General features: G+C 42.6%; 1 protein-coding gene across 1 annotated transcript; it reads left to right on the forward strand.

Annotated features, from left to right (window-relative positions):
- Positions 1-3,708: 3,708 nt before the first annotated feature.
- Positions 3,709-21,968, forward strand: bcl2l11 (BCL2 like 11). Its single transcript, XM_083987598.1, has 4 exons — positions 3,709-3,954; positions 4,911-5,332; positions 10,055-10,161; positions 20,568-21,968. Exons 1-4 carry the CDS (start codon positions 3,917-3,919, stop codon positions 20,727-20,729), a joined length of 729 nt encoding a protein of 242 aa, XP_083843724.1. The 5' UTR covers positions 3,709-3,916; the 3' UTR covers positions 20,730-21,968.
- The last annotated feature ends 2,621 nt before the right edge of the window (positions 21,969-24,589 follow it).

Genomic DNA, 24,589 nt, shown 5'->3' on the forward strand with positions numbered 1-24,589 from the left:
CCTCTCTCCTACACACTCTTATCATGCCCGCCGATCTCCCTACTACTCCCACAGTGGACTCCACTCCCACCCCAACCGGGTGCTCTTCTGGTACATTCCCCTGTTTAAACTGGCAGCCGGAGGCTTTGACTGACATTGCCTCTTCTAGTTGACGTCTTACAGGACATAAATGCAAATTAGCTACACACTACACACACTAGTCTTATACCTCTTAACAGGCTACAAGGTGGAAAGTGTAGTTCACTGAAAGGTTTCAAGTTTAATGAAATTCACACACCATGGTTATATGAAGTTTCATAATATTGATGTGTCTTCAAACCCAGATTGGGCTGGAGATTTTAAATTTTTTGCCTCTTTAACAGTATTTTAATACACCAATATAAAATAAACTAGTCTTCAAATCAATCACTGAAGAGAGTTGAAGTTCAATGCAGTAGAGTTTTATTCACATTACAGTCAATTTAACCCGAGTCGTACACAAGGAGGACAGGGCCCTGACACACAACACAGCATGACTGACTTCACCCTCCTTTCCCACACCATTTCTACTTTTTACATCAAACATTGGACTTTGACATGTTTTATTACATTAGTTTGCATATTTCTCCTCTTGCTCTCTTCCCCCTCCACCATTCGTACTGTTAATCCTTTCCACTATTTCTCCAAATGGCAAACTGTGCAGGTCCTTCTTATCTCCACTCCTCCTCACAATCCTCCTCTACCCGTTCATGTGCAAAACCCTCCATGCATTTATTTGTTTTATTTGTTCGGATCCCCATTAGCTGCGCTCTAGAGCACCGCTAGTCTTCCTGGGGTCCAGGCTGATATGACAGCGGGCCCCTTTTATTTTTTCTACCCATAATTCATGGCACAAGCGCACCTCCTGCAACCGACAGCAAAAAACATGGCTGAGCGACTCCTCTCTCTCTGTAGCTCTCTCTGCTCTGCTCCTGGGCCCAACTACACTCTTGGGGGGTTTTAGTACAGGACTGAAGTTCACAGAGGGGCCATGCACTCACATCTAAATCTGGGTTATATGGTGTAAGTTCATTAAGAGAAACAGGAGTTCAAGTAAAGGGCAGTCAAATGTTATAATGATATCACAGTAAGAGTTAAACAGATTATATCATAAATGAAATGTACACTTTTGATTATAATGGAGGGCCTACACGTTCTATGTTCTCCTTCACTATATAAGCCTTCATACACAAATTTTTATACTATATTACCTACATAATAATTGTTGTTTTGTAGTTTCAAGTCATTACACACAGAGATGCATGGACTACAGTACACACCGAAAGTGCAGCCAGCAGAGGTCACTGTATTCTGTCAGAAATCCCTTTTTCAGAGCCATGAGAGTCTTTTATGTACGTAGAAACATAAATGTGGCATCAGCAGAGCTCTTAGGATGATTCATATCTGCAGTAGTAGCTCATACTGGGTTCTACTTTCATGCCAACAGTCATAGTACAAGTGTAGGCGTCAGTTTCATCCAAAATTACAAATGTCTCAATATCACAACACACGCTCACAGTTTTCTCAGGTGGCGCATGAGTAGAACGGTGGGTTCAAAGACAATCTGTAAATCTACCAAAGTCTGTATTGTAGTGAAATTACCAGTGAAACCTGTGTTCAGTGGAGGCTGGCGTCATTGTGAAAACAAATTAGATAATGTTGATGGATTTGATGACTTGAACTGAAGCAGTGTTGCACGTTAGCATTTTGTCCCGACAAGAAAATGATGAATGAACAGAGTTTGCTTGACGAGATGTGCACCTGCAACTCTGGAGATTTACAAGGACAAAACAAAATGATCCATCAATGATTTGTTGGTACTTTAGTTTCACATTATGACTCAGCTGAGCAGAATATTATTTTGCTATTAGAGAAGTCATGAGTCCAGGTGGACCTGGATCACCACTACAGAGTCTGAACATCACAGATTGATTACAGGATTTCTCTTTATCATACCTTAAAGTCAAGTAAATTTAGTGTCTTTGAGACATCTTCAAGTTGAGTACCTATGATCCTGTCACTGTTCTGTTGTATCACATATCACACTTGCTCAGTATCTGGTTAGAGATGTAGCATGCAGCTGGAAGACAGCTGTATAGACAGAGGTAATGTGTGAGAGTAATGTGCAGAGACAGTGAAAGACAATGAGTGTTACAATGAGCAGTTACATTTTTGTTGTTTTTGTTGTTGCTACCTCTGTTTTGCTCACTTTTTATTTCTCTGGGTGTCAGACACTGGGGCCAGTGAAGTCACCCAGTAAAACCCCACCCAGTAGGTCGGCCTATGTTTGGAGGAGGAGCTCCTACAGTATCACACACTAGATACCTATTGTAGAGTAGAGAGCCAGTCTCACACAGAGAGAGACAGAGAGAGAGAAAGGAAGGAGAGACTTCTTGTGCAGACAAAGAGCCAGTTGGAGTTGTTTACCGTGGGCTACACTCGGATTATTCAACAGTTCCTCCCTTCAGAGAACTTCAGCTTTGGGATTTATCTCACTTTTGACTTCTTTCTTTTTTTTCCTTTTTTTTTTCAACTCGTGGAAGTTGTTGCTTTGCTCACTTTGGACCCTCGGATCCTATCTGGACCTGCATTGATATTTTTTTTTATACTGCACTCAGTGTGACAGCGTGTTTGCGGAGCCAGCGGTTATGTGTCGCCACTGACATGCAACCACCGTCCAGGTGAGTTGGGACAGACGGAGCGGAGGTGTTTGTGTGTGTGGGAGGTTTTATTTGTTTGGGTTTGGGTTTTTTTTTCTTTCGTGCTTGTACAGAAATCCATCTCCCCTTAGAGCTTTACCGGCATGTCAGCTGTCAGGCTGCACAAAGCCGCGCTCTTTCCATCATAATGCGGTGTTTTTAAAATGCAAGAGACGTGTAACCAGATCAGCTCTTGTACTGTAGTGTTGCATTTTACCGTGAAATGCCACCGTGCTCTTACCGAAGAGTGTCTGTCACGCGTAAAAGGTGGCTCAAACCGAATTAAATCCACTGCACGGAGTTTTCTTTTCACATACCGAGAGTTCAAAGCAACATTTTCCCACCTTGTGCAGCCTTCTGCTTTGACATCGGCAGATGTTTTAGCGCGTGTCACAGCGTTTGCACGGTGATGATCTGTCTTCGAGAGAAGGCGTCATTTTACCGACATAAAGGCTTCGCCGGTCTGGATGACAGGCTGAGGGAGCCGGTGCAGGTCGCTGCTCGCCAGCGCTGTAAACAATACATTACACTTTATTATCTGCATCGACTGTGTGAGTGTGTTTTCGTCAGATGTTGTGCGATATGCATCTTTTTAAACACTGTCCGGACCGACACGGTGATGTTTACCCTGTGACGGTACAGAGACAGAGACAGTTTTCTCCCTGCGTCGAGTTGAGTCGGTTCCTCTCCTGAGGGAGGCGCAAACGCACCACTGGCTTAACTCCACATAGGGAGCATGGAGGCTCAGCGCTTGTGATTGCAGCTGCAGAATTATTTTAATATCTCTGTCTAAATAGTAATGTGAAACCTTATCGTGTGAACTGAAATGTCAGTTGGTGTTTTCTTTCCGGTGACACTTGAACAGTTCTGCCGTCGCCCACGGAGACAGAAACTCCTGTCACAGTGAAGATGCAGACGTGTTTCTGGACCGGTCTCGTGAAACATTTAACTCCTGGACGCCTTGTTTGGCATTTTTGGCGCCGGACTTGCGGATTTCCTCTCCTCCATCCGCGGCAGCCGGCACGTTACGGTGCCATTTCTCTGCGTGCCGCTGCCGCCTGATGCGTAATATCGCTCCTCTTTGCGCTCGGACCTGGACCGAAAGGCGCAGGGAAAGTTAACTCTTTAACAAAAGCTCGAGGACAGTCTTCAGGTCCAGTTAAAACGCCGCTGATGACGGAGTCTCCCCGTGCGTAAAGATGCGTAAAATGCCAAAGGATGACCAGTTACATCAAAGGTGCGTAAATGTGTTTCTAAGTACTATGCGCGAAACTTGGTCGTAGTTTTAGGTCATTTTGGCACAGAAGTAGGTCATTACCGCAGGGAATCCGTGCGCCGAGGAGGCTTTGGTCTGGACAAACAGGAAGCGAGGCAACAAAACATATACATTTTTAAATACCCTTATTTGACTGTCACCATGTGTCTGAAATTAGTTGTTCAAACGACAAAGGACAAAGCTGAAAACATTTTGTGTGGAGATTTTGTTCCTGCTGGGAGTTTATATTTTTAAATAAAGTCACTGCAGATGTAATAGCTACAGGATAAGTGCCTAATAATACATTCCTCGTCAGCTGTCGGCGAGCAGACGTGAGAGATTATTAAAACTAGTTTATATTTTCCAGACTGACTGGTCAGCAGTGGCGGGTGTCTTTCAGGCTGTTGATGTGTGACGCAGTTGAAGTTACTCCAGCCGCTTCCTTCATGCCTGATTTTTTTTTCCTCACAAGTCAAACAAAGATCTGCTGCAATCAGCAATTTCTGACAAACAATGGAGACGCACTGGGCGGCCAGTTTGGACAGGAACCTGGGATAGCGCCAGAGCAACAGCACATACACATAGTCAAACAGTTACTACACAACTCCCAGCGCTTCACCCGGTGTCCACTGCTTTGGGAAGTGAGTTAGATATGGCAAACTCGCCGGTAAGTTTTTTTGTTTTTCTCAAATCAGCTTTTATTTGTGAACGTGCGCGTTTGCGCGTCAGTCGCAGCGCTTCCCCGTGAAATGAATCAGATTGAAGTGACAGAAATCGCGCGGTTCTTGTCGGGAAAACGCGAACCTACGCGGTCCAGACCCGAAGCAGCTCTGCGCTGCCACACGGCCAGCTGCAGCTCCAGGTACCGCGGAGCCGTGAGGGCTGTAGGCAGAGTGATGAGAGCCCAGGCTGACGGTGCCGCTCTGTTCACCCAACAGACCACCAACCCGGTCCGATGGCTCGACCGCAGTAACGCCAAGAGAGGAGAGCGAAGGAGACCCACCACTCCTCGGTGCCGCCGGAGCCTCAGCGCAAACACCCCGTTCAAACGACAGCGGCGAGCGGCGCGGCGGAGAGGGAGAGCCAGACTCGCCGCCCCGGCGCAGACCCAAAGCCATCTCTCCTGTCGACAGCCTAGGCGTGTTTCAAAAGAGGTCGATATTCAACTTCAACCGCCGCTCCTCCAGTGGATATTTCTCCTTCGACAGCGACTCGCAGCCGAGCTCCCCGCTGTCCCCGAGGCCAGTGACGGCTGACCGAGCCACGCAGACTCCCAGCCCCTCCAGCCAGGTGATGACACACGCCTTGCAGCGCATCAATGAGCCGCCCGGCGCAGGACTGGGGATGTTGCAGCAGCACGGTGAGCAGGCACTTTGCATGTAGCCAATAACCGATGATAAAGCAATGCTCTGAATGCACGGCAGCTACAAAAGGTTGAAGTTTGTCATGACAAAGTACCATTACTTATAAATAAAGTCATTATATTAAACAATTATACTACTTCCCATCATTGCAATGTCCATATGTTTTGTTTGTCCTTAAAAAAATAATTCAACTATATTCTACACTAAAAACCCAAATAAACACTTTAAATCGCGCCTGGAATAATTTTTCCTCTACTTTTTTTTGGTATCACCCAGTGTGAGTTTAAACTCACTTTGTAAACTGCACTTTGGGGGGTTTAAATGCACCAATGCACTCCCTGATGCTGTGTCAAACACCTGCTGTGAAAGTGACTGGCCTTAAAGCAGCCAAGCACGAGCTGCTCTCGAGCTGTTTCCACTATGAAATTTTAGCTGCTGTTGCTGCTTCTGCTGCTGCTGCTGCTGTGTGGGTGTGCAGCAAATTATGAAACCAGATATAGGAGCCCAACACAAACTCCCTGAAGCTTCCTCTATCAAAGATTTTGGGGGTTTGGGCGGGCGGTGGTGGTGGTGAATGTTAACAATGATTCAACAGATGAACAAAAACATCCTGAGTATGTTTTTGTTCTCCCAGTCAATCTTCCTCACGAGGGAAGACGGTTCTTTTTTACTCTCCTCTAATATTTTCTACTCTCCCGGATGAGTAGTCACTTCAGTGTTTATTTTCCCATTCTGATTTATTGACTAATACCCAGCATGCCTCACTTCTTTGGCTCTCAGAGGGAAATCCAACGATCCCATGCCGAAACCCACATTTCTAAAGCAACACTAAGATGACTCCTCGGTGCTGCCAAACCCATTTCTGCTGATTCCCATGTTTTCATTCCATTGTAGTATTACTCTGCTTCCTGTTGAGTAACGTCTACTGCCTTTTGAAAAAATGTGAAAAACCCTCACAAATCCCACAGGAATACTTTTAAAAAGTCCAAACACACAAACTCTACTTCCTGAGGAATTTCATGACTTTGAAGAGTCATGTCCATTACGTACTGGGCGGGAAATCGGACACACAAAAAAAGGGATGTACACAGCCAGGGATTCATATGTCACAAACTTAGGGAACTAACCCGATGGGACATAATGAACCTTTTAGTGATATTTTGCATTAGCAGAACCAGTAAATCTGGTGCTGGTCACTGTACAAGCTACAAGCTAAGTATGCTAACTGTTCTGACAGCCTCATCATCTGAGTCTGGGTGGCTCGAACATTAAGTGCCTCAGCCTCTCTGACGTTTCCTCTAGTCCTAAGTCCTTCTCTCGTCACCCTAGCACAAGCAGCAGCCGCGGCAGCAGCAGATTTGGGCCCTTCTGTTTCCGGTACATGGGTCCTCAAAAGCGAAAAATTATCACTAGGATCCAATGGGTAGATTAAAATTATTTTCTGGTCCTGTTTGAATTGTGACATGGATTTCACATATGTTGTTTGTGATATTTAAAGATTCATTTTCACACAAAGAAGACTACAATTTAGCATGAAGAATTTTGATAATGTTAAGGTTTTGTGTGAGCCCGCTTTGTGAACTACAGCTCTTCACTACTCTCGACACAAATGATATACGTTACCACCCGCACTGGAGCTCTGCAACAGACATGGCGATCTCTCTGCTCCACTTTTTCCAGGGTAAGGCAGGATAAGAGCATAGAAAGAGGGGGAAATCATTATAAGTCAGGGCATGTAGAGAGTTGAATCGCTGTGGATGGAGAAGGAAGGGAGGGAAAAGTTTTCAATAAGACAATAAACGGTCAAACTATTGACATGAAAAAATATCATTTTATCTTAAGTAAAAAAGCAACAAGCTGAGGAGTGGGCTACGCAGGTCTGGTATCTCCACATCCTCCTTCCTCTTCACCCTCAGATCTTGCTCACTTTCAAACTGAAAGTAACGTATTGAAGCATCTTATCAGATGTTGCACCACTGAAAGCTCAGAACAACTGTTTCTCACATACAGTATAGTAAATGGCAGTAGTGAACGCTCCAATATCTGACTGTAATGTGTGAAATCGGTGTAGTTCCCTTGTTGTTTTATGACTCCACCATAATCTTGAACGTGAAAAATCAATTCCACATAATCGAGCTGCATACATTTGGTTTATATGTCCACTTTGATGTCTAGAAAAAAATAAAAGTTCTAGTGGTTTGATAGCACCACCAAAGAGTTTGTTGGACACTTACAATTTCTCACTGCCTTGATCCTGTTTTTATCTCTGCTGTTTATTCAGACTCATAAATAGAACTAGACACGCAAGTCTGTCACCTCCAGCAACACAGATTTAAAATAGCGCTCCAGCGGAGTTGTTTTTATCAGCGCAACTTTAAAAAAAAGACTCCTGCTTTTAGCTACGACGCTGCCGGCTAAAGTTGCCTACCCTGTTGCTTGGTAACAAACAAAACCACGCCATGAGGCTTTTCTTAGTGAGATTTGACCAAGAAAAATAAAAATAAAACGACTAACATAGTGAAATCCCCTCACAGTGTAAGAGCAATGGGTGACAAATATGCGCACTAACTATGTAATAAAATTGTACTCTGGTCCCTTTCCTCAGATCTGAGCAGATGTTGCAGATGCAGAAAGAGGCAGTGCAGCATAAAACAGTGGTATTTTTTTCAATATTTTCAAGAATAATGTGTAAAGTAAAAAGTTATCTCCATCCTCTGTTAGCTTTAGTGTCCTGTAAATCTGCTTTTTGTAACAGCAGTGATTTAGCTGCACTGATTGCCTTGTGCCTGTCCTTTCTTTTTCACTGCAGCCAGACAGGACGGCGGTCAAAACACACCGGCAACGCGTGTGTGTACGTGTCATTCATTAAGTGCGCCAATCAAAATGAGCCCTGTGTGTGTGTGGGGCAGTCAAAATAGGCCTGCAGGTCTTTTGTAAGACGCAGACAGAAGCCCTTCGCCTCTTATTCAGTCCACTACGTCCATCAGATAGGACAGATAGGAGATAAGACACACACACTTGTACAAAATATCTTACAATGTTGTCAACCAAGGGAATAAAAAGTCTCTGTGGCTGCTCTGCCTTTGTGTTTGAGAGCGAGACAGAGGATCAGAGCTTTTGTAGCACCTGTTTATTTATTTGAGTGTGCATACAGCTCGTATCACACAAACTTGTAGAGCCAGGTTTTCTTCAGTTTCAGTCCAGCAGTTACCTTTGATACGTGGATTCATATTCACATGATTTAATGTAACAACCTCAGGGGGCTCTGGTTGCTTTGAATTCTAGACAAGAGATCTAAGATAACAAAGTGCACAAAGCTCACTAATTATTGATTGTCTTTAAGTTGTGTCTTTTGGAACAGCTTACAAGGAGAAATATTCAGTCAGCGTCAGTGTTTTCTCTAAGTTCTCAGCTGCCCTTTAGTATTAGCAAACCACAACGTCTCTGCGTCTTGTCAGTCGGCAGGATATGGTTTATGGTAGGGAAGTCAGATGTATACAGAACTTTCAGAAACTGCCAGAAGAGTAAAAAAAACTGTACGAATATGAACATACAGTATTTGTAGTGAAATCAGGCTCTCGTCTGTTTTGGTTGTTGTGGTCATTTCTGAAAGAAAGTCTCCATGTGCAATACACAGTTTACTGTACACCTTGCTCTCCTGAATGGCTGCGAAAAAAGAGCATTTACATTAAACTATTCTGAAAGAGAACAAACCCTTTATTCAAGCTTCACCCTTGCTCCTCTGTCTGTAAACATTTGTCTCTTACAATAAGTTGGATTGCATTCAGACAGGAGAGACTTTCAGAAATGTACTTCCATTGCTCCCTGTCTACACTGATACACTCCCACCTGCCTTTGCATTCCAACATCTACCGCCATCAGCACCCTCGTGGAGTTATGTCGGTGTTGCCAGCAGCGTGATGTATTAGTTGGAACGCAATCTCTTTGCTGTATCAGCGTCTTCAATATTGGAGGATGTGAGAAATATTAAGTCTGGGTTTCATAACGATGTGCATGAGTCATAAGCGGAGATCGGTAAGAGGTCAGAGCCTTTCATAGTGGTAGTGTTAGCTCAGACTGAAAATATACGGGATCAACCACGACACCGCTCGTGCGCACCATCGCTCACCCGGTCAGCCTGTCGAGCGCTGCTTCTCCACTTCTTCATGATGATGCCAGGGAGACGCATGCACAGTAGATGTTATAAACTATAGGATAGATTCACAACAATAGCAGAGTGCAGTAAACATGAGGGCTTTGTGTCTGTTTTGTTGTGTTTTTGATCTCACCTACATGAGCAAACACTGTGTACATCTCTCCTCTGTGGTTTTTATCATATCATTGTGACTGTGCATCTTTTATAACATCAAATAAACGCAACTGGGCCAAAACTAAAAGGAAAGTCTCTGCTCTGATGCTGTGAACCACCCACTGTCTGAAACACTCCAACACTCTCTGCTTATCTGGTTGTTGTACTTTTCGGTTCTTTCAGTGATTCAGATGCGCACTTTTAATGTTACTGTTATCATATTTCAAATGTCTCTGTTCTGCAGTTTTGCAGCATTTCTTTGCCTGAACCCACGACGAATATAAATGATCAAAATGCTGTTATTGCGAAAGTGTACAGAAAGAATTACCAAGCCAAAGTTACAGCGCACTCAACTCAAATGTTTTAATATAAGTTTCCTGTGCCACCGTGTTTTTCTTGTCTGTTTCAGAGAGCTCTTCCAGCCCCTCTAACGCGGAAGTGGACATGCAGGCGGAGGCAGTCGTTGGACAAGAGCTCCGACGCATTGGAGATGATTTTAATAGGCTCCTGCTAAGGGTCAGTCATCACAGACAGTGTGTGCGTGTTTGTGTGTTTGTGTGTGTGTGGTGATGGTGGGGGGTAGATTAGAGAGAAACCACCAGCAACCACAGTTGTGGAGCAGCTGCATTAAAGCAGCTGATTGAACGACAGGACTCTGTGGTTTCTCTAACAGATGTAAATGACTTTTATCAAATCCAAACCCATTTAGTTATTATTGGAATAAGGTTTTATACATCTTTTTTTTATTGGCGAGTCAATATTTATCAAACCGCTGGACAAATATAATCAAAGCAGCTGTTTAACTGTATGAATGCAAAGCAGGCCGTTGCTAAAAAGAGCAATATGCTCAGCAGGACATGAGATAAAAGAGAGGAGGGAGGGCGGCAGAACTAAACTGTCTCTTAATAAGTGCCGGAGGTGATCTGAGGGAGCCTGTGACCAGCTGGTTATTTCCATTATGCTTGGGGTGAGAGAAGCAAAATGACTTTTGATCAGAAAATAACTAAGCTGACGGCCTGAAGCTGCAGAAAAATGAAGATGCCACAGTAACCACTGCAGTTAAAATACCCCAAAACAAAAAAACAAGAAAACAGCCATATGATACAAGAGAAAAAAAAAAAAAACCCAGACAGCGAAGGCGCAGAAGATGGATTTGTTGAGCACAGAGGGGGAAAAACAGTTTCATTCTCCTCGACGAAAGCCCTAAGCCAGTTTCCAGCAGCGGGATAGAAACAAAAACAAAACTTTGTGGTACAAATTGGGTGTTTAAATGTGGTGAGACCCAGTGAAGCTCATTGACTGCTTACATTATAAAAGTGGAGCTTATTTGCTTAGCCTCAGTAGCAGCAGTCAAGCTGATTGCTTCCTGGCTAGCTGACTGAGGTACTGATGTAAATGCATGGACGTGTTTGTGAACGCTGGCTCGTTATTGACTGATGAATTATGTGGTGTTATTGGATTAATTAGCCAGGAAATGCAAATCATTTCCACTTTTACTGCTCACAGCAATTAAAAAAAACAGAAGCACAGTGAAGATATGTTGAGGTGGAGTTGAGTTTTTGGCCGTTAGTAGCACTACGATGGAATTTTTTTTAAATTTACAACCATGCCCCCACCCTTTTTTTCTTGTTTATGCGATATAATACGAGTTCCTGCCACTAGTTTCACTCTGGTCCCCGTATTGATTGACTGGCGGTGAAGAAGTGAGGGAATGCACCAGCAGTTTTGAGAAAGTGAGCACATCGGGGTTTGCAAATGAGGAGGGAAATGCATTTACCACATTTGTCAGATACACGCCATGCGTTTCGGTGTGAAACACTTAATGTAACATAACTTAGAGGCATTTCTGCTTCATTTTTTTTTCTTCTTGTCACGCTGCTTCATTTTGAAACAGTGGTTTGACTCTTCCTCAGCTTGAGCGCTCTTTAAAGCAAAGGCAGCTTTAAGAGAGTATGTGACGTGAATGTTTTGAGGGACGGCGGCGTTACCCGGCTCTGATTATGACATGAACTGACAGTTACAGTAGTCTGACTGAAGGCTCACTGAGGAGATAATCCCGTTATCCCAGGGAGGGAGAAAAAAAAAATCCTCTGAACGCTTCAGTCAAGTCTGTGTGTGTTGTAAAGTTGCGTAGCTGCAATAAGAGTTCATTTCCTCTTGGCTTCTGTTTCCTTGGCAACATTTCTGCATGTTGCATCATTACAGTTTTATTTACTCCAATCAAAGAGCTGACTGGAGCTTTGGGAAGCCAGAGGGGGAAGAGAGGAAAAAAAAAAAAATCAGCGCTCGGCTGAGTTCAGTTAAATCTCATCAGAGAAATGGATTAAAAAATAAAAGTCAAGGAATGGCATGACAAGACTGCTGCATCCAATTGATGAGCTTAGAAATGCTCCCTCTGTGTCAAAAGCTTAATAGCTGCAGAGCTACAGCTCTCCAACTAAACAGAGTGATAAGTCTGAAACAAGCTTCTGTGATTGCGTTTAACCTTTGAGCTGCTAATGAGCATGAAACAGGAAGACAGTTATAGCCCTTCCTGTCCTTTTGAGTCTGCACTAATCAGTCGCTGCATTAATCTGTCAAAACTCTCCTTGACCAGTTCACCATTTTATACACCAACAGTAGTGTGGAGATGCCTGGATACGTGAATATTCCTTTTTTTTTTTTTTTTTTTTTTATCAAAGAAAACAGACTTAAACAAAAATCCAACAAAACAGTCTGTGGTATAATAGAAAAAAAGACAAGATGAGTGTTGTGTATTTAGTTCACCCAAAAATAGGTCACTAGTGTTTATCATTGTGAAATTACCATTTGCCACTGAAGAGAAGCAGATTTTACTGTCAAAATTAAACCTGAGCCTATACATACATACATAGTCCATCCACACATGAACATTGGACACAGTAGATCACCTGCCAACAGATGACAGATGAGTGTTTTTATTTCAAGAAAAAAATGGTTCTTCCACAACCACACGTCATTCATAATCCGCTAAACTAATTATTATGTCAAAGTCAAATTAACCTCATAAGATCTGCAGTAAAGCAATTTTTTTTCTTCCCAGGATACAGTAGCAAAGTGAAGGCGTAACCTCTCCACTCTGCATCTGCATGGTTAACTTGTTATCAGTAACCCAACCAATCACCACTCCTCATGCTCAAACCAAACCAAGCCAACAAGTAAGAGCCAATCAGAGACAGAGTAGGAGGAGTCACACTGAACAGTTAATTACCGAATAATGGTTGGGTATACACAATGCTGCTTACAAAATTGTTTTGCTATACACCTTTGTATATTGGAGTTGATTGACTGATAGCAGTATCACTCATGGCATCAGGGTTACCCTAACCCAACCCTAACCATTGTTGATTGGCGCCATGTGTATGGAAAATCCCAGGAGAAGGGTTACAAAACCTCTGAGGAGCCATGGGAGGAAAACCCGGTTTGGCCTCTGAGTTGCAAAGAAGAAGCGAAGGAGGCTGGAGAAATACGTGAGAATGTGATGAGTCGAAGCTGTGACTCAACACCTCGTCACACTGACTGAAGACAGAAAGAGAAAGAGAAGTTGTGCGTGTGTCTTGCCCTTGGTGAACTTGGGCACAGAATAATCCAGAAAGTGTGAAAGAGCACGTGTGCGTGTTCACGCTGCAGAACAATGAGAAGGCAGAGAAAAGAGGAACAGCGAGGCTTGTTCCCTGTTCTTTAGCCAGGTGTTGGTGTTCCCGTGGACAAGGCGCTCATGCATGGTCACAAATGATTTCATAACTACAGCAACATGAGATGTTTTTCAGGTTTTTTCAGATCTGAATCATCACATACTTTGTCGTCAGTATAAAATGACAGAAGATTGTTTTTGTCACTGAGACAAAGCAAGAACATTTAGTTCAGCGTGGTTTGTTGTGTTAAGACTGAACAATCATAATTAATCCTCTTCAACCGTGACTGCACAAAACAAACACACGACTATAGAAATGGGGGCAGACTCTTGGTCACCACCTCATGGATCTGTGTTCATTTCCTGGCTGAACACAGCTGTGTTGGCTGGTGGGAAGCCAGTGAGGGATTATATCCTGAGATCCTTGGAGGGTAGCGTAAATCTCCACTCATTCACTTTCTCACTAGTGAGTAAAAAGCATCTAGTGTAGCTATGGTTGTATCCCTAGCTAACAATGGCCAACAACCACACAACAGGAAGAAGAAATATTGATTTTTAAGTAATAAAATGTGTTCAAAACAAAACAAAAATAAAAGATGGATAAAACATAAAGCATGTTATCATATTTTATCCTAAGATCTACTCCATAGAATCTCAATATGATCTAGTACATCTAAATTTATCTGCCAACTTTATCAAAGTGTCAAATCCCAGAGGAGTTCCCGAGTGAAAGGAAATTTCAACAAGTTCTCAGCAACTTTTCCTCACTGTAGTCAAACAGGCGCAGCAGGAAAGGTTAATCATCGTGAATCATCCCTGGCCCTCGGGTGAATATGGGGGTGACTCGCCTGTGTGGTTGCCCTGAAACACCTCAGCTGGAACCTGGAGCAGTGATTACCACATTTCTAATCTCAAAATGGAAGAGCTGTGTGCCAACAGGCCCTTCCAAAGCAAATATCATACCAGATGTGAGCAGCTCAACTAGGGAGTTTATTTTTCTTTCTCTTACCTTATTTAAAACACATTTTCAATGTGATTCACGAGAAGATAAGATGAATTTGGAGAGAAAAACTCTCTTCTTTTTTTTTTTTATTGTCTGAAATTTTGTGCAGGCATTTATCCTCTACATTTTAGCACCACTGTGACACTGACATATTGGGTTATTGGATGGATTGGACATAATAATGGCGCACAGAAGTTGAATCCCATTGACGTTGGTGCTCATTGATCTTTTCCTGTAGCACCACCACTGGCACTTGTGGCTTTGAGTGATGTGTGGATTTCAGTAAAGTGTGGTTCAGACATGTATGATCCCTAAAGGAGGAATTGTACCAACAGTGGTCACCCCTTAACTTTCGGTCTAGCGCCACCATCAGTCAAATGTTTAATCATCTAATGCTTTGGTTTTTGACTAAATACCTGCAAAACCAATTACATTCCTTAGAATTAAAAGTGTTTTGACACATGAAACCGATAAACATGAATCTGCTGATATTGTAAAGTGAGAGTTGTTGAATATCACGGGTTTATTTATCATCAGGATTGGGTTGAAACTCTTTGCCACTGTTGACAATAGAGCAGCGTCATTGTCTGAAGGCGTCGGCCAAGAGGCAGAGCCGCATCACCCCGGGCTGTGAAGTGACTCACGTTATCTGAGATATAATTCACGCACAAGCACGCAGGTGCTTCCTCTGGGCTCAGTTCAGTTTATCGCCTGAGAAAAATTGGCAAAGTGATTTCTAAAAATACTTTTACACAGAAACTGTGTTGATGTGAGTAATTGTCACGAACATATGTACAGAGATGTGTAATCACCGATGTAATGATGAGTTATTATTTGTTTTGTTTCAATCTCTCTCTGACTTTGTCCTCATTTAATCCAACCTGTCCCTCTCCCCTTCTCTCTCCCTCTCTCTCGCTGTTAAACATTTACACAATATGTGCGTGATTGTGTCCATGTTTGTTTTCAAACATCTGTAAACGTGCTCTGTGTGTGTGTGTCTGTGTGTGTGTGTGAGACAGTCTAGTGTCCGTGACAGTGTAGATTCATTATGGCTTAGCCCTGTGGTTACAGAACTCTCAGAGAGCAAAGCACAAGGTCTAATTATCCTGCCAAAACACACACACACACACACACACACACACACACACACACACACTCGAATATGCTCAAACAAAGTCCAACACACACTCAGTCATCTTTCAGTAGGAGGTAAAATCCTTTGTCCTGAAGACAGAAATAACACGGAGGAACACTGTGGACCAGTCGGTTGTCACTGGCTTGTGCTGCTGCTCGTGCGTCACAGACAAAGAGCCGGAGAAACTTCACTTCACTAAACTCCATGATGCAAAAAAGCTCCTTGTTTTGCATTTCGTCACAATCTCACCTTAAAAACATTTTGCAGAAAAGGACAGAAAAGTGACAACAAATGGCAACAGAAGCCGTGACGCGCTGGAGGTCATCAGTTTGATTCAAAACCACAACATCACAACATCTGTGTGTGTGTGGGTTTCCATATTAAGAGTAAATGTGCAGACAGATGTTTACGCATGCAGAGATGGCTTGTTTTTGTGTTTCAAGTTTAAACAGTTTAGGAGGGTTTTGCACTGTGGGTGCTAAGAAGCAGACAACTGGTCAGCGTGAGAAGCATAGAGAAGGAATCAGTTTCCAGTGTGTGTGTGTGTGTGTGTGTGTGTACTAGTGCTTGTAAGTGTGGCCTTGTTTAGAGAGCTATTTTTGAGAGGCAGCATAGTAAGTTGTGGTGACCAAACAAAATCACATGAGCTTTTTGGAACGGGCTGACTCAATGTTTCCACTGTGAAAAGAAAGAGACAAGAAGAAGAAGAGAAGCAAACCAAGATGAGAAATTTGAGTCCTCTGCATCAAAGAGTGCAGTAGCAGTTTCCAAACCCAAATAGAAACATGTCACCTTTGTATCTGACCGTTTGTCTCATTTTGTGTGTGGATTTTCCAGCTTTTCCTGAGCAGACATTCACTGAGCTAAACAGCACGCGGGAAAACAAAAATGTGGACATTTAGCCTAGTTCACTGAAATCTTTCAAGGTGCGTTCAAGCGCTGGTGGGAATTTAACTTTGAACCCATCTTAAAAAGAAAAGCTGCCAAGTTTATACTCCAATGTTTATTCATCATTTGTTCTCTAGTTGTATGCAAATCTTGGATGTAAGAGCCTCCTGTTGACTCATCGCCCTAGAGTACTCACATTAGACTGTCAGTTGCATTAAAGTAAATAAAGTTTTTTTTTTTTTTTGGATAAGTGGAACAATACCTAATCTGAATTTTTATTAATCAGGATAAAACGTACAATCAGCAGTTTTTTTTAAATAGATTAGATGAGTTGTTTCCTGTGTGACTGTTGTTGTGTCATTAAGACACTGACTCTCTGTCTGTCTGGTTCATTGATTGGACTTCACTTGGCCGCCTGCCCACTTGGTTTTTCACTTGTGTTGTAGATGTTTTTTTGTCTTTTTTTCTGCATGGTGGTGCCTTAAGTGTGTGTGTGAATCCAAGATGAAGCCCGTAGAGTAGCAGTGACAGTAGGAAAATGACTTGTGAGCAGCAGGTTTTTCTATTCTCAGATGATGGGAGAGGTTGTTTGAGGTAAAGAGTTCAAATGAGGAAACTATTAGAGGATCCACCAGTGTGAATCTGCGTGTGCATGTGTGTGTATTTCCTTTTCTGTAATCCTTAGGTTTAAGAGTGAAAATCAAGAGTGTTTGGTGAAACTGGGTTTGGCTTCACGTCAGACTCTCAGCCTGCAGTTTGTCAGCTGAGGAGTACATCTGCTTCTGATTGCAGTGAAATCATACCTCTGAGCCTAACTGTGAAATACGACCAATCACCCAAATAACAGACCAGCCGTATTGTCTGCATGGTGTTTTTGTACGTAGGCAGTTATTTGTATCCCCAGAACACATGACTTACTGTAACACTTTTGACATTACTGTTTGAGCTCGAATTAAACAAGATACAACTTGTAAATTTATGAGTTTTGCAGATGCTGGTATCTCTGCTTTTTTTTTTTTTTCTTACCTGTGGGCTTAGTGAGTCTGGTGTGTTTCCTCTGCAGTGTTTATCTTAAGAAATGCTAATGGCCTTGAGGATATAGCGCCATACTTTCAGCATAAACGTCATAGTGATACCAATCTTCTCATCTAACACGGTTAAAGCTTATTTTAGTAAAGGTGTGAAATGTCGGACAGTAGTCGGACTGCTCCTGATCTGACCCGGAGTTGCTGTGATACAATACACACAGATGCTGGTCAGTCGTAAACACATCAGTCATGCTAAACCACAAACGTCAAGTCTCAGCTCCTCCCAGGTACACCACATCCTCCTGTGAGGCTGTCATTGAACTTTTCTCCTGCACTTTCATTAGTGGCAGAGGTAAAATACAACAAGTGGCAACCAAGGGGTGGCATTTTGCATTTTGTGTCAGAACTTTTCACTAATTTAAAGTCATATGTATAATAGTCCTATTTATATGGAAATTGCTCTCAAGTGTTCCCCATAGATGGAGTTTTAAATCCATGTTTGAAGGAAAAAAAAACAATCTGTCTCTTGTCTGTTTTCATATTCCCGACTAGGCATTGTTCATTGTCAACAAATCGAACATGCGGTGGTGAAACAAGTTTTCTTTGTGTCTCGAGACTCCTAGATTTGCAGCTCGCTCTCTACCCTCACCCTTCACACTTAGACAGTCTTGACAGTCGGATCATTACAGCGGTTCATGAGGTGAGGAAAGAGCTCAGGAACTGTGCCAGCTCAAAAACCACAAACCCTGTGTGTCTGCCTCCCAACGCTGCTTTGAGGAGAGACGAGTCTCTAATGTGCAGAAATGATAAACACTACTGTACGCAAATGAACATTACCAACAATAATGTCAATGTTTTCACAAAAAGAAAGTATAATTACATATCCAATGGCCAGAAATGGTGTAACCTGAGAAAATAAATCACTCAAATTGCAACCCTTTAGTGCTTAAACTGCTTTTTTTTGTGTTGGAAATCCACAGTGACTTTCTATTCATAATCGGAGATGAAACTCTCATGTGTGATGTCAAACAACAACCTGGAGCTCATGTGCAGGCAAATAAAAGCGGAGAGAGAGACTGAATTAATGAGTGTTCACCACTTTTACACCCACATGAAACTTGATTCATGATAATGGCAGAGGTTCCGGTTGTGGAAATGAAACCAGATCCCAAGAAATTGATGTCAGGAGATTTTGATCTTCACTGTCAAACTCAAAAAACCCTGCAACGGCATCCAGGGAAATCAAGGCTTGGTTTCAACTCTTTGCAGCACCTACAGCTACAGTACTTCCTTCACTGGGGTCTCCTCAGATGTTGATAGAAAGTGCGTGAGATGGTTGTTATTGAGGAAAAATATGAGTCCACTTTTCTTCTTATTCAATCGATTTTATGGCGGATTTAATTCAAACCAAACTGTAGATACATCAAGTCTTTGAGCTTTTCCTCTATTTTGATTGAAGTATCTTTTGGAGTATTGGTATTAAATGAACTATGTTTCCATATTCTAGGGAGTCAGTGTGTGAGTTTCACTGCATGGCAACAGTGTGAGTCTTGGGAAGTGCCATGGTGTTATTTTGAGGTTTTTGTCCATAATTCCCTATCCTGCATGTCTCCAGTGTTTGAGTCTTTGTGTGTGTGCACTGGAGACCCAAGATGTCCTTTAGATGCATTGCATCACTGCTGCGGATGTGAGAAATCCTTCTGCCTGTGCTGCAGTGGATTACTTTCTGTTTGAGTCCATCCATCTCTCTCAGGCTTTTCAAAACATCTCTGTGAGGGAATCAGAGTCTTGAGTCTTGAATCCGTATTATTCTGCCATTTCTTTGTTGGTTTGACTTTGGCGATAATCACATACGGAACCAGAAACGGGTCATGACTCATCGCAGGGTTAACTAGTCTTCCTCTCACCTTTTTCCTCCTCTGGCATTAGAGGTTTCTGTGGTTTTTGGCTCGGATTTCGAATCAAACCACACAGCTTTGATACTCCTCTCTCTCTCTTTCTCTCATCCGTAAAGATCCTGTTTTTCAGAGTACAGTCTTGCCCCGGGGCAAAAAAAAAGACTGATTCTGTGCCTGTCGATGTCTGGATGGTATTGTACAGTGACAGTCCATCCGGTTGGATCGTATTTGAAAGGCTTCATGCCAAAACAGGACATCCATCTTCCAGTGGAAAAACTGATCCTATGCTTGTAAATGTTTTAGTTATTCTTGTAAACTCTCCAGTCAGGGTATTAGGTTTCCTTTTTAAACTTTTATTTATTAGCACAAACAGCAGCTGAGGATGGATTTTATTTTTATTTTTAAAGCATTGAAACAACTCCAAGATTTCTCAGCTGAGAGCTACTCAGCCCTCTGCTCTCGGCCAGTTGGGGCTATTTTTGTACTTTTACTACAAGTTCATTAATTTAACAAGGAGAGCTCTCAATGAAACCCGTGTTTTGCTCCCAAAATTGGTTTGAAATGGAGCTAATATTGTAGAACGGGAAACATTTCAAGTAACTTGGCCTCAAAATATCAGCAAAATCTTTTTATTTGAGGGTAACTTTCCCCTCTGACTATAACAGGTGTTACCAGACACTTTTTTTTAATTCACTGTGGAGATCTCCACCCACCTCTCCACTTTTCCTCAGCAACAGGAACCTCGCTCTTTCTTTAGAGTGTTTACTTCGGGGGGGCTGGACTTCCCGGTGCGCGCCCACCCAGGGGAAACGTCCTTTCTCTTCTGTCAATGGGGCAGAGGCTGCTGGTGCTGCAGCGATGGACCGAGGCCAAGGCACAGGGCCGTCGACTGCAGGGGACTTAGAGCAGAAAAGAAAAGCAAACACCTGTTTGAGGCGAGCGCCGTGCCAAATGACTGTGGATTGGTGTTGTGAATAGCAGGAGACAGGAAAAACAGCTGAGCCACACAATGTCAGTGGACTAATAGAGTCCAGACCGGACTCTTTATTTTAAACCTGCAGGTGTTATCAGTGTGAACTGCGTATGTGATGATAATAAAAAGCTGACAGATGTCGTACAGTAACTAACTTCACCCACCTCCCCATGTACGTATCAGCAGCCTTACTGCTCAACTGTTACTGTGTCAAACCACTTCCTGGTTGAGAGAAGGATGTTTCATTTAGTTTTGTGTGACCGTGCTGTTTGTTTCTCTCCTTTCTTCTCACTAACACTGTACCATCCCTTCTCCTTTCTCTCTCTCTCTCTCTCTTTCTTGCAGAGGGTGGTAGTCAGACCTCATCATGTTGTGATCCACCCGAACCAGCTGCCGCACATCCACCAGGAGCCCGCCGTGCTGTTGTGTGTGGGCCTCCTGCTCCTCGTGATCGGACGGCTAATCCTGCACGGCAGTACAACCAGCCCGGACCACTCTCAGGTTTAGCCTTTGGAAAACCCAGCAGACGTAGCAATTTTTATTTTTTCCTTTTCAATAATGTATCTGTTTTGTTGGATGTATCGCATCTTGAATCTTCATTTTGTTTTGGGGGACCTACTTTTTATTCTTCGTTTTTCTCATTTGCAAAGAGGAACACGACTTTGGACAAAATTTGGATGGAGATAATTTGTTGGCTCCTTTTATGAACTCTAAGATGCCTTTTTTTTCCGCACCTTTGTTGTTGCTTCATGGTCTCTGAGCCTTTGCAATGCTACCAAAGAGCCTGGATTTTGCACTCCTTTCTGGCACAGAGGCGATCATGTCACCTAAATCTGCCCCTCTGCAAAATGACACCTGTGGAAATTCAAATGTGCCTCGTTGTACAGTTTACGTTTTACTTCTTTTTTTAGATTCTTATAAGGCTTTTTTATTGTACAGAGCTTCTGCGTTTCCTGGGCGATCAACTCCGTAGACCCAGGGTTGTTAAATTGTGTGGGTCTGATTAACAAAATTTTCCCCAATCTTTTCACTCTGACCGGGAAAAATGACAATCTTGCACTCCTGTCACATGAGGATCCAGTATGCAACAACAGACCTTTGTGGGAACCAACTGGGCCAAAGCTTGTGTGTTTCCATCCAGCATTTCCTTTTGCCCCACAATCCTCAAAAACAATTTGTTTCAAGTTCAACCATGCAACCATGAAATACACGCCTTCCGGGATTCAGCTGCACATCAGCGTTTTCAGCCACAGAGATAGATCGTGTCCTGATAAAAATTTTTTAGAGACTGACAGATAAAGATTTCAGGAAGAAGGATGGGATTCATGCCGTTGACAAATTCCAGCATTCGGTTTGTGAAATACAGAAGTATTCTGACGGACAATCATCATCACCAGCTCAACTGATGGAACAAAGTCTTGTGAAAAGCAGATTTCTGCGCGCAAAAGCAAATATTTGGGACAGTACATGTGTGATTCCTGTGGCGGCGCTCCGGACTGATCATCATCACATGCAATATTCCAATTATCTGACTTTCTCCCAATAATGAATTCAATTCAAATGCAGCTGTTTTTCTCTGCATTGATCATTAAGTGTCTATTTTGTTCTATTTTTCAAGTGTCAGTGTCATTGTGTCATATTTCAGTGCCCTGCATTAAGTGTCAGCTGCAGCAGCTCCACACACATGTAATCAGGTCCATTAAAGGTACGCCAACTAGATAAACGTGTATGTTTTATGAACATGTACAGTACGTGACAGACATTTCTACTGTTTAATCCATAGTCCAATTAATCCAAATAGAAATAGTTACCAAATAGACAGAGTGACCGGTTCATGTTGAAACTCAATCTGCTCAGACAGATTCGGCCCTCTTAATTAAAACGATTATCAATTGATACTAGTACATTGATCCTGTGCCATGTTCAAGTAACTGATACCAGTTTTCATCAATACAGAAAAAGGCATGTGTGTTTCCGTAACCACTACAGCCACTAGGCACACACTTGTATCTTGAAAGATATCCAAGTATTTCATCACCAAATACTAATTAGTCTACAAAGGTTTCTAAAATAACGACAGCATTAAGAGGCTTCATATTCCTCTTTCCACTGGTTTTACTCAGCATTAAAAACAAAGGTTTTGCACGTTAATGATCAGTAACGGGAGCACATGACTTCACAATGATGGGATTTTAATGCGTGTTACTAATTGCTGCCCAGTCAGTGAAACTCAAAAGAACAAGATGATGATCAAAGTGAATAATTATATCATGTCAATCATTTAAACTGTGTAATTTTCAGTTGTCAGGTTTACTCATATTCCGCTTTTTGCATTTACAAACCTTAGTTAGTTAGTTCAATGTTCTTATTATTATTGTTCTGCAGTAAGTGATCAAACAGCACTGTCTTCCACTGCTCTTTGTCTCAGCCTCTGGATTTGCCATTAGCTTCCCGGTCTGAATGAAGCTGACACGTATTGCTCTGTTGACAAGGTCATGCTATCCGTTTATTAGCAAAGTGATTCAGACCGGGCCAAGTCTCCTCACGCCTGCCAGGTCATTAAACACTCAGAGAGAGATTTTCTGGACAGAAACCAAACACTGAATAATGCAGAGTCAAAGAGGGAGTTTTGTTACTGACTGGTTTCTGCAAACAGTGGTGATCCAGGCGTCAGATTAAATACATTCATTCTTATCTTTGTGCTCATTAAACCATATTAGCTCTTGCCATTTGTTATGTTGTGGTTCCTGAAATGCATGTAAGCAGCCGCAGCTGAATAAAACTGAACGTGTGACAAACCTTATATGCAACAAATCTGAAACCTCCTGGATGATGCAGTTTAAAACACATCAGTGTCTTCGGTTAAATGTACAATTGTGAATGTTTAAAGAAACAGTGTTGACCTAGAATCAGTTAAGGGAAATAAAGAAATGACCCAAGCACCTTAGATTAAACTCAGTGCATGAGGGGATGTGCTGCTCTGTAACGTAGGAGGGGGAAGTTGTGACCAGATGTGCATTTGCCAAACCAACCAGTCGATCCTCATCAGAAAACACTTGAGATAAAGCATTAATCTCCCAAACACCCACAACCCAGGCTGGGTGTGAGGTGTGAGGCCATTTTTCTGCTACACAGTAGTAACCATCACACATTGTGTTTACAATATCCAGGTATGCAGAGTAAATGTTGACCAAAGAGATTGTGTGCAGTTTTCTGGATTGTTTAGGATAGATCAGGTGAAATATTACCAAAACCAATCATCACTGTGTGTCGTTTCGATCGGTACCAATCCATCACATAATCGCCTGCGGTGAATGTCTGAATGACTGGAGTACAAATGCAAATCTAATGTACTGTAGTTGTTTTCATCATCAATCAGTGTCCTTTAAAGTTTAAAGATGAGAAGACGTTTGTTTGTTTTCTGCTGTGTGTCACTGTGTTGTTACTCGTGTCACATGTGCTGGAATGAATTGTGTAAAACAAATTAGTTTGGCAGCTTCTGTGCAGCAGAAGTTGTAACACAATCGATAACTAAACTCATCCAAGTGTGTTTGAGTCACCCCAGGGTGTTCCCACAGTTACATCGTCAACACCCATTCACACATTTATTTAGATCCCGGCTTTCATCATTCCTACGCTTTCATTCCAACAACTCAATAACCTGTGAAATCACATGTTTAGTTTAATTTAATGGTTGAATTAGCCGTTTCATTTCCTGACTTCCTGCAGTGGATCATTGTCAGATTGTTTGCTCAGCTCCGCTTGTTGACATTTGTTATTGCCTGTTTTACGTACGTGGTGACGAGACGGTTTATCTGTGGATGAACTCGACAGAAGGACCTGCTTTTGATGTAGATGTAGATGTTAGAAACCACTCACACTGATCCACCCCCCCCCCCCCCCCCCCCCCCCATTTGTAAACAATAGAGCTAGTACAGCACATAAACACACACAACAGCATCAATGCATAACCCAGGGACAGAGCCACAATCTGGGGATCTGCCACTTTTGTCCATGTTTCACTCATCATAAACCTCCTGTGTCATCTCCCCCATACTGTATCACACTACTTTCTGTTTCTTGTTGTGTTTTCTTCTCTTCTCCCTGCCCTGGTTCTTCCCTGGCAGAGAAAATGTGTAATATGAGATGAAACATTTCACATTTAAGTGACACACAATATTCTTTTGGAAATGCAGATATCTTCCTGTGCATCATACAGTATCTTTGTGCTTTGCTTCCCTGCTGCCGCCCCCCACCCCCCATCCCTACCTGCTGTGACACTGAGAGCGCTATGACTGCATGTTGATTTGTGATATTGTGCCATGTGAAACCTTAGACCTCATTTTTGAAGTACTGTATTAGAGCTG

This window comes from Trachurus trachurus, assembly GCF_905171665.1.
Source record: "Trachurus trachurus genome assembly, chromosome: 15".
NCBI classification, from domain to species: domain Eukaryota; kingdom Metazoa; phylum Chordata; class Actinopteri; order Carangiformes; family Carangidae; genus Trachurus; species Trachurus trachurus.